The 12,630-nt window shown below is 49.1% G+C and overlaps 1 protein-coding gene across 3 annotated transcripts in view; it reads right to left on the bottom strand.

Annotated features, from left to right (window-relative positions):
• Ptpre (protein tyrosine phosphatase receptor type E) overlaps window positions 1–12,630 on the bottom strand; it is a 79,749-nt gene that overhangs the window by 4,359 nt on the left and 62,760 nt on the right. For all 3 annotated transcript variants that reach the window (XM_038332219.1, XM_038332225.1, XM_038332233.1), the window contains 8 exons: window positions 12,470–12,605; window positions 11,659–11,808; window positions 11,256–11,349; window positions 9,689–9,765; window positions 8,331–8,465; window positions 4,031–4,156; window positions 3,151–3,317; window positions 258–393 (listed from right to left, as the gene is read on the bottom strand). In XM_038332219.1, the coding sequence (XP_038188147.1) occupies window positions 258–393; window positions 3,151–3,317; window positions 4,031–4,156; window positions 8,331–8,465; window positions 9,689–9,765; window positions 11,256–11,349; window positions 11,659–11,808; window positions 12,470–12,605 (1,021 nt within the window). The remainder of the gene's footprint in view (window positions 1–257; window positions 394–3,150; window positions 3,318–4,030; window positions 4,157–8,330; window positions 8,466–9,688; window positions 9,766–11,255; window positions 11,350–11,658; window positions 11,809–12,469; window positions 12,606–12,630) is intronic.

Here is a 12,630-nt window from a genome sequence, read left to right as displayed (position 1 = left end):
CCTTTGAACTCTGTAACAGTGTTTTTAAACGGAAATAAAATTTGCGCATGCGCTCCTCCTCTTGAGTCTTGCTGGAAAGACTTCCCTCCTAAGACCCGCGGAAAGCTTGGCTGTGAAAGGCTGCAGTTGGGTCAGGCACTCTGGGAAATGAACCCTGCTCCCCTCCCTTACAGCAGGCGCTCCTTTAATGAAGCCGGCATCAAATACATGAAACAATTCCGGACTCTCCTGGAACATCGGATCGTTCAGGATCTTACCAGGGTTTGCACCATGTGTGGTCTCTGAAGTCTTAAGCTCTTCACAGCTTGAAACACATCGAGGAGTCCCTCGGCTTTCACTCGCTCCAAAATGTTGCTGAGTGCTATGAACGTACCTGTCCGCCCTGCTCCCGCACTGCGGAGGGAACGGGCAGAGTGAGGGCAAAGCGAGCGAGAGTGCACGTGTGCACATGGGGAAGAGACCTGGGCACTCACCACCCCACCCCACCCCGGAGGGCCAGGGCAGAACTGAAGCATCAGTCGCTGAAGGGAGCCCACATCCGACTGCACCTTTATGTATGATGCTGTTTACGTGCATACGCTTGTGTGTGCATATGCATGTGTGTATATGCATGTGTGTATATGCATGTGTGTGCATATGCTTGTGTGTGTATATGCATGCGTGTGTGCATATGCTTGTGTGTGTGCATATGCTGTGTGTGTGCATATGCTTGTGTGTGTGCATATGCTGTGTGTGTGCATATGCTTGTGTGTGCGCATATGCTGTGTGCGCATATGCTTGTGTGTGTGCATATGCTTGTGTGTGCGCATATGCTTGTGTGTGTGCATATGCTTGTGTGTGTGTGCATATGCTTGTGTGTGTGTATATGCATGCGTGTGTGCATATGCTGTGTGTGTGCATATGCTTGTGTGTGTGCATATGCTGTGTGTGTGCATATGCTGTGTGTGTGTGCATATGCTTGTGTGTGCGCATATGCTGTGTGTGCGCATATGCTTGTGTGTGCGCATATGCTTGTGTGTGTGCATATGCATGTGTGTGTGCATGCATGTAGAGGTCAGAGGACTATGCTTGTCATCTTACCCTGTAGCTTTCCACCTTCTTTTGAGAGAGGCTCTTTCACGGAACCTGGAGCTAGTCATGGCTAGGCTGGCTGCTCTCCAGGCTCCCAGGGATGAGCTTGTCTATGCCTCACTAGCACTGAGGAGGACAGATGTGCACTGCCTCACAGGGCTTTTCACGTAGTAAAGGCTCGCACTCGCACAGCAAAACACTATCTTGACTGAGCCATCCCCCAAGCCCCTCGAGCGCAGCTTAAAGGATTGCTTATATACATAATACAACAAGAAGCAGCAAACAGAACCCTGCTTGCTTCCCTAAGCATAGTAAGTGTCAACATACTTACAACATATGTATGTCGTATGTGGGAACAACATAGAGGCTTTTCAGTGGTACTTACAAAAAGTATGGTCCCCTGCCTGCCTGTCAGCTCAGCATTGCCTAGGATGCATTAGAAATGCAAACTTTTTCTGTTAGGTATAAGGAAAAGAGATCCTGGCAAGTGAAAAGGCCTAGATTCTGGAGTATTGGATTCTGGAGTACCTAGATTCTGGAGTATTGGATTCTGGAGCAGCATCTGATTCTGGAGTATCTAGATTTTCTGCAATATTGGTACCTAAAGGTGATGTTTCATGGGTTGCATGATAGGAAGTTCTCTGCTAGGAATAGTGAGCTCCCCTGATGGTCCTTGGCCTGATGAGCCAGGCCTCACAGAAGGGGTCTGGGAGAAGCTAAAGGAGGGCACCTTTTCTAGAGTGGCCTCTGGTAGGGCATGGCTATCCTTGGACTTCTTGGAATTGCCACAAATGTGAGCTTCCTCTGACCTTCAGGACCTACTGTTGTGGTTCCCCATGGCTGCCACCTGCTGTCCCAGGCTTGCAGAACTTATCTCCAGCAGAGCAGAGCAAAGAGACACTCATTTCTACTTCCTTCTCAGGGAGCTCCAGAAAGGCTCCTGGGACTAAAAACTGAGGTGTGAGCACCACTTGCTGGCCAGACGTGGAGTATGCTAGGTGGGTTAATCCACACAGGGAGAGTATCCATCCTTCTCATTAAACGTGGGTGGGGGGTTTCTTGGACATCGGGGATAGGGTAATGGGTGGGAATAATGAGTGTCCTAAAGTGAGTCGAATGTTCAGGAAATGAAACAAGCACAACTCCAACAGCTAGTGAGAATCACTCCCTCCTCCCCCAAAAAAGCATCCTAAACTGCTGCTTGCCAGGGCTTTGCAAGTGTGGCCAAGATCACTGCAGTAGGTAGCATAGTTCTGGCAGGACCTACCCAGCTAGGGATGTAGGGGAGCTAAGGGTCTGTCACCCATTCACCTTTTCTCTATATGATGCTTGCATAGGCCTGGCTAGCTGCCGTCTCTAGGGACAACAGGAATATGTCTCTACCCTTGAGCCTGATGGTGGGTTTTATGAGTGTTGGAAGAGTCTTACTTCAGAGATCTGAGACTGGGGTCTGGGGGGATGCTTCAGCCGGAAAAGTATTGGCTGTGTAATACTTGAGTTCAATCCCCAGATACTCCACGAAAAAAGCACGCCCTGGGGCTCCCTGGACAACCAACATAACTTAACCAGCAAATAGAAAACCAAGTGAAGGTGGTTTACACCTGAGGTACGACACTTGGTCTTGACCTCTGACCTTCATGGCTTACACTTATGTAACTTCATGTTCATGGGGTCCTCATAATGTGCTATCATTAATCTACACTGGGGAGGCCAGTAGGGGTGGGGCAGCCAGAGCCAGAGCTGTCTGCTAGAGTTGACACAGGCTAGCTGAAGTCCAGAAGGACATCTGAGGACTTTTCCTGGGACGTTCGTGTGACTTCAACAAGACATAGTACCCTGTGCCCATTCTGACTCCTCCTGGAATATGTATTCTGCATGTGTAATGAACCGACGTTTGTGCACATCTGTGAAGTTAAATGTGCATGGATGAAAGGGAAGGAAATGACACACAGTCTAGGGAAACAATCCTACAAGAGCAACTATCCAGCACCCCCTAGCGGCAGAGTAGGTTTCTAGAAACATTCGGGCTGCTTTGGCTGGCCGGCCAGGACAGGGCGCCGTGGGGGAGGGGCAGCTCACCTGCAGTGCACGGTGATGGGGTGGTTGCCGGTCTGCTGCTGCTGCTTCTGCACGGCTGCGATGAGGTCAATCATGCCTTTGCCCTCAGCTGGGATTCCAACCTCAGGCCAGCCATGGAAATGGAACTGTCTCACCATGCGGACCTGCTCTTCCTGGCGGGCCAGGGGCTACAGACGGGAGAGAAGTCGGGTGAAAACTGGCCCACATCCTGCCAGATATCTGCCTGCCTGGCCACGGGTCCTTCTGGGTCTCAAAGCCCCATCTAGGCAGTCCAGAGTCCTGGCTAGCCATGACTATGCTTTCTTGGCTCTGGGATCCCATCAAGGGCTGGAGGTAAGCCCAGTGACTCGGGCAGCCCACTGTTGGCCCCGAGGAAACACACATTTGCACAGGTGCAGCTTTCTTGAGCTGATTGTCTCAGTTCAGAATTGAATGCAGCTTGGGAACTCTTCTGCCTCTCACTGCGCCAGACAGCCCGGACTTTGTGTGGTTAGGGTTCAAGGTCCAGTGTGGACAGGGACAGTGAGAGGTTCAGGAAGGGGCCTAAGAGGCCTGCCTACCCTCCTTCAGGTCCTTCGTTCCTCCAACCCCAGCTAAGGTCACTCTCCCCAGAAGCAGTGAGAGATAGCAAGGTCCAGTAAATTAACCTCTTTGTCATCAGACTCATCCTTCAGCTAGAGGCAGGTGACCCTAGAAGCCAGAGTTTCATAGGATACCTACTCCAGCTGCTCCACTGGCCCCTCGTGGTTCCCCGGGACTTAGGAACAGGTAGATGGTGACAGGTACAGGGTCTGCCCTGGTAGAGCGGTAAACACACACGGAGTGGTGTGCTTCCTGAGGTCCACTAGAGTTTGGGGGAGGGGGGTCACAGCCATAATACCTGTTTAAAAGTAACCAGGAAGTCCCGTATGCTGATGGCTTCAGACAGGGTGTCACTCTTTATTTCTATAGTTATATCGCCATGTGTCACCGAGCCCTCCGTTGGCCAATACTGATAGCATTTATCCTAGGGGAGACAAAATAAAATGTTTGGCTGTTGCCACTTAATGGTACAGAATGGATGTTGGGCCATTTCACGTGACCAGAAAAATCTTATGTGAACATGGATATGAATCCGTTAGTATCTGTTGACGTGGGCAGAGATCAGGTCTGGAGAGACGCTGATATACGGAACTTTGATACATGAGAGGACGGAAGACTTAGTGGGTGGAATGTTGTGGAGTATTTGTTTACACGTGTGATGTGTCACTGTGATTGGTTTAGTAAAGAGCTGAATGGCCAATAGCTAGGCAGGTGAGCATAGGTGGGACTTCCGTGTGGAAAGGGGAACTCCACCTAGGTGAATCTAGGCACATGAGAGACACTAGGAGCCACTGACGAAGGTGGACATATGGTATGGAGAAGAGGTAACTGAGTGGCCTGGTAGAACATGTATTGATAGAAAACAGGTTAATTTAAGTTATAGGAGCTAGTTAGGGCAAAGCCTAAGCTAAAGCCAAGCTTTCATAATTAATAATATGTCTCTGTGTCATTACTGGGGAGCTGGCGGTCCCAAAGAAAGTCTAACAACACTGGAACTGGAAGATGAAATCCCAGACTCACTGCGCAAGGCTGACATGAACACTAAAGCGTCTCCTATAATCAGGGCAGTAAACAATAAACACTACCCTACATTTCGACTTGACCTGGAATATTCTTTTACTTTGAAGAACATTTTTTTTGTGTGTCTCACTAAATAAGAAGGCAGAAAAGATTGAACCATCCCTGAGGCAAAAGACAGAAGCAACAACTTCCAAAGAAGTTCACTTTGCTTCGTTGACAACCATCATACAAAGAGTAAGAGGATGCTGATGATGGCAGCAAAGGTGCTCACCACATGAAGCCAGCACAGGATGAGCGTCGGCTATGTATGAAGAACTCTTAGAGCAACAACAAAGCAAACAGCTCACTAGAAAAACAGGAGCTTTGATGCCTGCTGGCTAATCTTTGTGGACATGTTGATGGGGTCTAGAATCACCTTGGAGACACACCAAGTCTCTGGTGGGGATGTGTCCAGAGAGATTCAACTGACAGAGGGAAACACACTTGGACGAGAGGTGAGGTGGCGTCGCCCCACAGGCTGGAGTACCAGAATAAACGGACAAGAGAAGTGAGGGGATCACATGTGCTCATCTGTCTGCTTCCTGACTGCAGAAGCAACGTGAACGGATGCCTTGTGCTCTGGCTGCCATGATGGCTTTGCCTCGGATTCATGATCCCAAGGAAATCTTTCCTTCCTTAAGTTGTTTTTTTTTTTTCCAGGTGTTTTTTTTCACAGTCACAGCAGTGAGAAAAACAATAATAACAGAGGTAAAAAGCAAGGGGAAACATTTTATGCAAGAAAGACGACCCCCATAGATATGTAAGGTGGTGTCCCACCTTGTAGGAATGAGAGATGCCCGTCAAAAACCACGAAAAGCTAAATTAACATTTACTTAGCAAGGCTCAGGGTGCCTGAGAACTCCAAGCACTCTCAGAACACGAGGCAGGCCGATGAATTCGTCTTATTCCTCGCTGATATTCACTTTAAAAAACACTTTGGACAGCAAGCAGGAATTCTCGCTCTTGGACAATCTGCAATCTGACGTTTTGTCTACCTGGCACCTGCTAACCGCTGGTAACGAGCTGCCTGACATCACTGTTTGTCAAGCAACAGGACGAAACTGGTCCCACTGCCAAGGATGTAAGAAGGACTGAAGAAGTGGATGCAAGATGTGGTGTTTGTTTTGTTTTGTTTTGTTTTGTTTTGTAGCAGAATACAAGGAAATAGTGGCGAGTCATAGTAGCAGACATAAGGGTAGAAAAATAACAAAATCTCTATTCAACCTAGAAAAATCAAATATCAGAAGACTACACACAATGGAATTCTTTATACAAAGTTGGCAATACAAACAGAAAAAAGTAACTGTTTCTTTAGGCATGAATATATGTGATTTAAAAGTGTGCCCCCACCTGGGTTTATTGCCTATACTTGAATTTATTTTATAGCAGAGGATAAAAGTGATTCTCTAATCCTCCTGCCGCCGCTTCCCAAGTGCTGGGATTACAGGTATTGCTACCATGTCCAGTAGATTCGACCCCCACCCCCCACCCGCAACAAAATAAACACTATATCCACTAGGATAGCTTTAATCAAGAGACAAAACACAGTGTTGTCAAGATTGTGGACAAACAGGGCCTTTGAACACTGAGATATGGGGGGTAAATAAGGATGGGGCAAAGGCTAAGAGCAGGCACTGTTTTTTTCAGAGGACCAGAAGGTTCTTAAACCCCTCAACTCAGCTGTTACCTATAACTCCAGCTCTAGGGGATCTGACTCCCTCTTCTGGTCGTTGTGAGTTCCTGCACTCATAAGCACCCCCCTGCCCGCCTCCTGAGCACATAATTTAAAAAAAAATCTTGAAAGTTGATGAAAGTTTATGATACGGAGTTACAGTGTAAGGAGGTGATTTCGCTCACAGGTGTGTAGATGAGAAACACAAAAGTTACACCTGCACAAGAACTTGATCAGAAACATCCACAGCAGCAGGATACCACCAGCCCCAATGTGGAAACAGCACAAGTGTCCGTCAGCTGGTGAAAGGGGAAACACAAGCCGTTCACATGACAGAATATTGTCAATAAAGAAGAAGTCCGCACCGAGTGCTCAGCCTTAAATGGGACAGCCGTATCAACCCTGCCCCATCCGGGCCTCACCAAGGCTCAGGGAAGGAACGCCACAGAAGCAGAGGCGGTCAGAATTCAAGAGCCAGAAGATGGGGGTGGGAGGGAGTGCATGAAACGCTGCCATTCCTTTCGTGAACTCGCTCAAGACCCACTCTAAAGCGAGCTAACAAAAACAGTCCACATTCCAACAGGCAGAATTAATGGGGGCTCAGTGGGTTACAAGAAAAGGGAAAGTAGAGGAGAGAGGGGGCATGTTGGGGATACCTGAGGGAAGAGAGATGAAGAGGGAAGGGGAATTGGGGAGATATGAACAAGATACATTGTTTATCTATGTTAGGAATGAAGTAAAAAGAAAAAAAAAAGAATGAAGTTCAGCCTTCCAGATTTATGCTACAAATGAAGGAGCCTTGACAACCGGATGGCAAATGACGAGTCACTCCTGAAACAGCACATACTGTGTGACTGCAGTTAGAGCTGGGTCCAGAAAAGCAAGTCAATAGAGTCAGGGAACTGAGCAGTGGTCGTCTGGCACTGGGACGGGGAGGGAGGAGGTTGACTGTGTAATGGAACTGGGTTTCTTTTTGAGGTGGTAACCACGACCTGGAGTTTGACAGAAGATATGTTTGCCCCACACTATGAACACATTAAACCCTAACAAACTGTTCCCTTAAAAAGATGGGATGCTTTCTGGGTGAAGCTTGGTAAAGTTTGTTGGTTGGCTTACATGTTTTAAGATTTATTTTATGTATATGGTACTCTATCTACATATACACTTGCAGGCCAGAAGAGGACATCAGATCCCATTATAGATGGCTGAGAGCCATCTTGTGGTTGCTGGGAGATGAACTCTGGCCTCTGGAAGAGCTGCTAATGCTCAACCAAAGAGCCATCTCTCCAGCCCCAAGTCTTGGGGTTTTTTTTTTTAAAGAAAAAAATCAAAACACAGATTCAGGGTCATGGCCATATCTTGGGGTAGCACTTAGAGAGATGTTGGGTACTAGTAAAGCATATTTTTGAGGGGGTTGTGACAACAGGCCCTAGGTGGATCTCTGGGAAAATAGAAATGCCAAAGTCATCTAACTTCATTAGGACAACAGCCAGGGGCATAGATCAGTGTCTGCTTTTATGTCTTGCAAACAGTAAGTAAATGCCTTTTGCATGTACAGGCTGTGACCTTGACATTTAAAAAAAAAACAGCAGAACATCAAGGCAAGTGTAAAGATACGCAAGGCCAAGGCTATTTGCCTTGTAAGAGCTCAATCATCCCAGCTTCCCTCTCTCCATCTGTTCATTCCTCCCTCTCTCTCTTCTTCCCTTTATCCCTCCCTCTTTCCCTCTCTCTCTCCCTCTCTCCCTCCCTCCCTCAGCCCTTCTGGCTTGATCTCACCCCTGTGTTCACAGGCCCCACACTGCTGAGCCAACATACCATTAGCTAACCCCCTCACATCCACCAGGTGCACAGACGCCCTGCTCACCTGCTCCCGCTCCTGCACCTCAGTCAGCATGACGATTGTGTGTGACTTCCACTCCCACACCATCCTCCAGAAGTCCTCAACTGTGTGAGCCAGGGGCCCCTGTGTGGCCATGAAGTAGTCCTTCTGCCGATAGCCCTTGAGGGGAAGCAGAGATGAGGGATGAGCTACCTGTCTCCAGAGCTAACACCTCCACAGGCCCTCAGGATAGCTCAGGGGTGATGTCAGCACCTCCAACATTCCAGGGCCTGACCAGAAGGCCTGCTGTCACAGGTGTACACAGCTCACGGACACACCCATGAAGCAGGAAATGCCACTTTATCAGGTGCTGTACACGTCTTGTCTTCAGGAGCTGAGGACATCTCTAAGGGCTATCAAAGGCTCCAGGTTACCAGGACGGCACTCAGTGGCCTCGATTCTAATGGGCTTTTGTGTGTTACAGTTAGATTCCCATTGAGGTGATGCAGAGGGCCTGGGTGTAGAGCTAGAACAGGGGCTTCTAGTCTCAACACCTCCGTCTGTCCCCTCAAGTGTAGACAGAAGCACTAATAGGCTGTTAGCTGCAAGGTTCCTTCTTGTCTCTTTCTTTCTCTTCCAACTCCACTGTGCATGGAGCCCAGGCCCCATGTGTCCCCAGTCAGATAATCACCCAGTCTATGTGGGTTAAAGTCACAGACATCACTCAAGAGCCAACACATGTTCTACATAGACAACTGTGGTGTCATACATATGCCAATGCGGAGAAGCTCTCCATCAAAGGTTATGTGGAAACTGCCAAGTCGTCAGCGTGAGACTAGGCCCCAATTTCAGAGCTCAATATTTCTTGATTTCTGTCTTTTAAAGATGTATTGCCTTTTAATTTTATGTCTATGAGTGTTTGCCTACATGTATGTATGTGTATCATGAACATGCCTGGTGCCTGCGGAGACCAAAAGACAGTTTCAGCTCTCTTGACATTGGTGTTCCAGTGGTTATGAGCCACCCCATGGGGACAGCAAACCAAACCCAGGCCCTCTGCAGGAGCAGCGAGTGTTCTTAGCTGATGAGCCATCTTTCCCTTATGTTGAATTTTGGAAGCAGGGTCTCATGTAGTTCAGGCTGGTCTCAAAATCCCTATATAGCGGAGGCTAACTTTGAACTCCTAATATTCCTGTCTCTAATTCCCAAGTGTTGGGATTACAGGGGTGTACTAGCAGACTTGGCTCACTATGCGTTATTCTAAAAACAAGTAATTCTGCCAAGAAAATTGTGTGCCGCTGCTCCTTATTGCGTGGGAAGCAGTGTTCATGCTCAAGGGCACATGTTCGTACAGGAGGGAGTCCCATGTTGCACCAAACACATACGGGGGCTGCAATACATACGTCTATGAAGGACGCGTTGATATAGTCTGTGTACTCTTGTCCTCTTTTCATGGAGAGGATCACCCGGTTGAAGTCATCTGCAAAGCAGGATTTCCTCTGTTAGTGGAGATTCAACCCGGCCTTAGAGACCACGACGGCCAAGGTTAATCCTCAGCTTGACAAGATCTGGACTCACAAGGAAATGGGCCTCTGGGCAAAGTGTGCGGGTTACCTTGTCTACATTAACTGACGTGAAGACCCATATTAATGGTGGGCAGAGCCATTCTCTGGCAAGGAAACCCTAGACTATGTAAACGGACAAAGCGGGTTGGGCAGCAGTGTGTGCTTGTTGCTCGCTTCCTGACTGTGGATGTCATATGTGGAGCTGCTTCATGCTCCCTCTGCCTTGACTCCCCCCTCCCCCACTCCACACCCCACCCTGGAACCATGGGCCAGGCCTTTCCTTACAGCAACAGGAAAAGAAACTGAGGCCAGACCAAGACTCTTACTAAAACCAACTCTTAGGGACCTTCCCGTTATCAGGCAGGTTCAGAAAGTGGTCCGGGGAAGCTCTGGAAACAATCCAATTATCACATTCATTTGTCATGAATCACTGAAATATGTCCCCCCATAGAAGCATTAAAAATACTGTGTCTGGGAACAAAGGGTGGGTGACCAGAAAAGAGAACCAAGGGATGGAGACTGGGGGTGGGTTGCGTAGCCTCCGGGAACGCTCTGCTTCTGGAGAAGAGGCGACCACAACGAGGAGAAGGCCTGAGTTCGAGGCCATCCTGGTCTACAAGAGATAGTTCCAGGACAGGCTCCAAAGCCACAGAGAAACTCTGTCTCGAAAAACCAAAAAAAAAAAAAAAAAAAAAACCCACAGCCATCCAACGGTGGAGAGCGGTGGCTGAGCCTCCGCTCCACGGAGGGCGTGAAGAAACACTGTGTGTGACCTGAATTGCCTTCTCTTCAAGCCAGGGATTCCCACATGCTTCTCTGGTTGTGTTTGCCTAGATTTCTCTTCCTTCCTCACCTGAGGGGGTAGATGTGGGTCTCTGGCTTCTATGGGTCTCTGCCTCAGTCATCCCAGCCCTCAATGGCAGGCCAGCGTTAAGTCTACCCTAGGTCAGCGCTATGCAGTCCCTAAGGCAAGAGGTTATTTATTTGCTTGCTTGCTTGTTTGTTTTCCCCTTGAAGGATAGATGAATTCATTTTTGGTCTGATTTAGCCCTTTGAAACATGCATGATCTTGGCCACACTATTCACTCTCACCTGTGTAGGGGAGATGCCTCCAGGCTCTACAGAGCCCTAATCTGGCACCAGGTCATAGCTGAGGCAAGCTTCCTAGGTCCCAGTGAGACCTCCCTATAAAGCTTTTGTGCCTCGCCTTTGAGCCATATTCTAGGCACCGCCTGAAACCCTCAGGGCCTCTGGAGGTTTCGAGAGTGCCCCAGGAGGGTCCTTTCTTCCTGACATTGGACACAGCTCCCAAGAGCCCAGAACTGGGACCAGAGGCCCTTGATCCCTAGCACGGTGTTCAAAGCTGGGTGGTTCAGGACCTGCGGCCACATGCCCACTGCCTTACACGGGATGATCTGGATGACACGGGCCTTCTTCATGTTGGCTGGCAGGTTGCCCGTCCTCATGTTCTCCTTCATGATTCGCACGTTGGTCAGTTTCTGCAACCAAGGAAGGGAGTTAGGGAATGACAGAGCTGAGGCAGGGAACCTATGCAGAAGTTTGTCTCCATCTCCAGAGGTTGCCTTGACACTGGGAGACTAAGTGACCCCACGTGTAGCTTGCACTGCTAGTCTTTCCCAGAAGCCAACCACCTGACACCCAGCTCCTAACTTTCTGACCTCAAGGCTCCATTTAAGTAGACGCCATGTTCACTGGCTCCTCAGCCACCCGCTCCAGGGCCAGGGAGTTGCCTTGCTGCACTCACCCTGGGCTCTTCTAGGGCGTGGAGGACTCCAGGAAGCGCTTACCCTAAACTCTTCCTCCAGCCCGATCTTGTCAAAATGGGTGGCTGTGCTATGTAGCGTCTGCAGGTGCCTCTCCAGGGAGGACACATCCAGCTCGGTGTCCCCGTAGAGGTAGTATTCCAGTAAGGCTTGGTAGATGAATGTATACTGTACCTGCAGGGAGAGAGGGGTGCTGCTCAAATCTGCCCTGAGCCCAGAGGAGGGCTCACTCCTTCTGCTGGTAAGAGAAGGCTGAAGGACAAGAGTCTGTTAATGATCACGGTCAAATGAGATGACAGTGATGGCCACTGCCTTCATGGGGGCTCCAGGGGCTATGCCAGCTGCTTAGAACTGCCCCCGTGGCATATGAACAATAAGGGTCCCCAGTCTTTGCGATTCTGTAGGAGGCAATGACAGAGTGGGCGGGACACTGGGCATGCTGACAGCCTGTGGCCACCCGCCTATCAAAACCAGGCCTCTAAGCTGGGCCTGGTGGTGCAGGTTTAAAATTCCAGTTATTCAGGAGGCTGAGATATGAAAATCACAAGCTCAAGGGCTGCTCGGGCTACAGAACTGGGTCAAGGCCAGGCTGGGCAGCTCACTTAGACTATGTATCAGGAAGTAAAAAAGATGGCTGAGAATAGAGCTGAGTGGTAGGGTGAATTCACATGACAGACCCGGTGCAATACCTGGTACAGTAAAAATAAAACAAAACAAGGCCACAACAGAATAGCCACAGAAAACACAATAAAGATTAAACGGGCCCATGGAGTGGGGCGAAGGCACCTGGGTGCTCTGTGATGCCTAGGCCAGGGCAGGAAGAGGTGCCACTCACATCTGTCTGGACCATCTGAGGGCGCTGATTGCGGATTCTAGACACAAACTCAAAGACATCCACCTTCTGTTCTGAGTGTATCATGTCCATCATGGCGTCGATCACAATGAAAGTGCCTGTCCGTCCCACGCCCGCGCTTCAGGGAGGAGAAAGATGCCACC

Source organism: Arvicola amphibius, chromosome 1, assembly GCF_903992535.2.
Source record: "Arvicola amphibius chromosome 1, mArvAmp1.2, whole genome shotgun sequence".
Lineage (NCBI taxonomy): Eukaryota > Metazoa > Chordata > Mammalia > Rodentia > Cricetidae > Arvicola > Arvicola amphibius.
The sequence above is the reverse complement of the archived record's forward strand: the minus strand, read 5'-3'. Positions and strand labels throughout refer to the sequence as shown.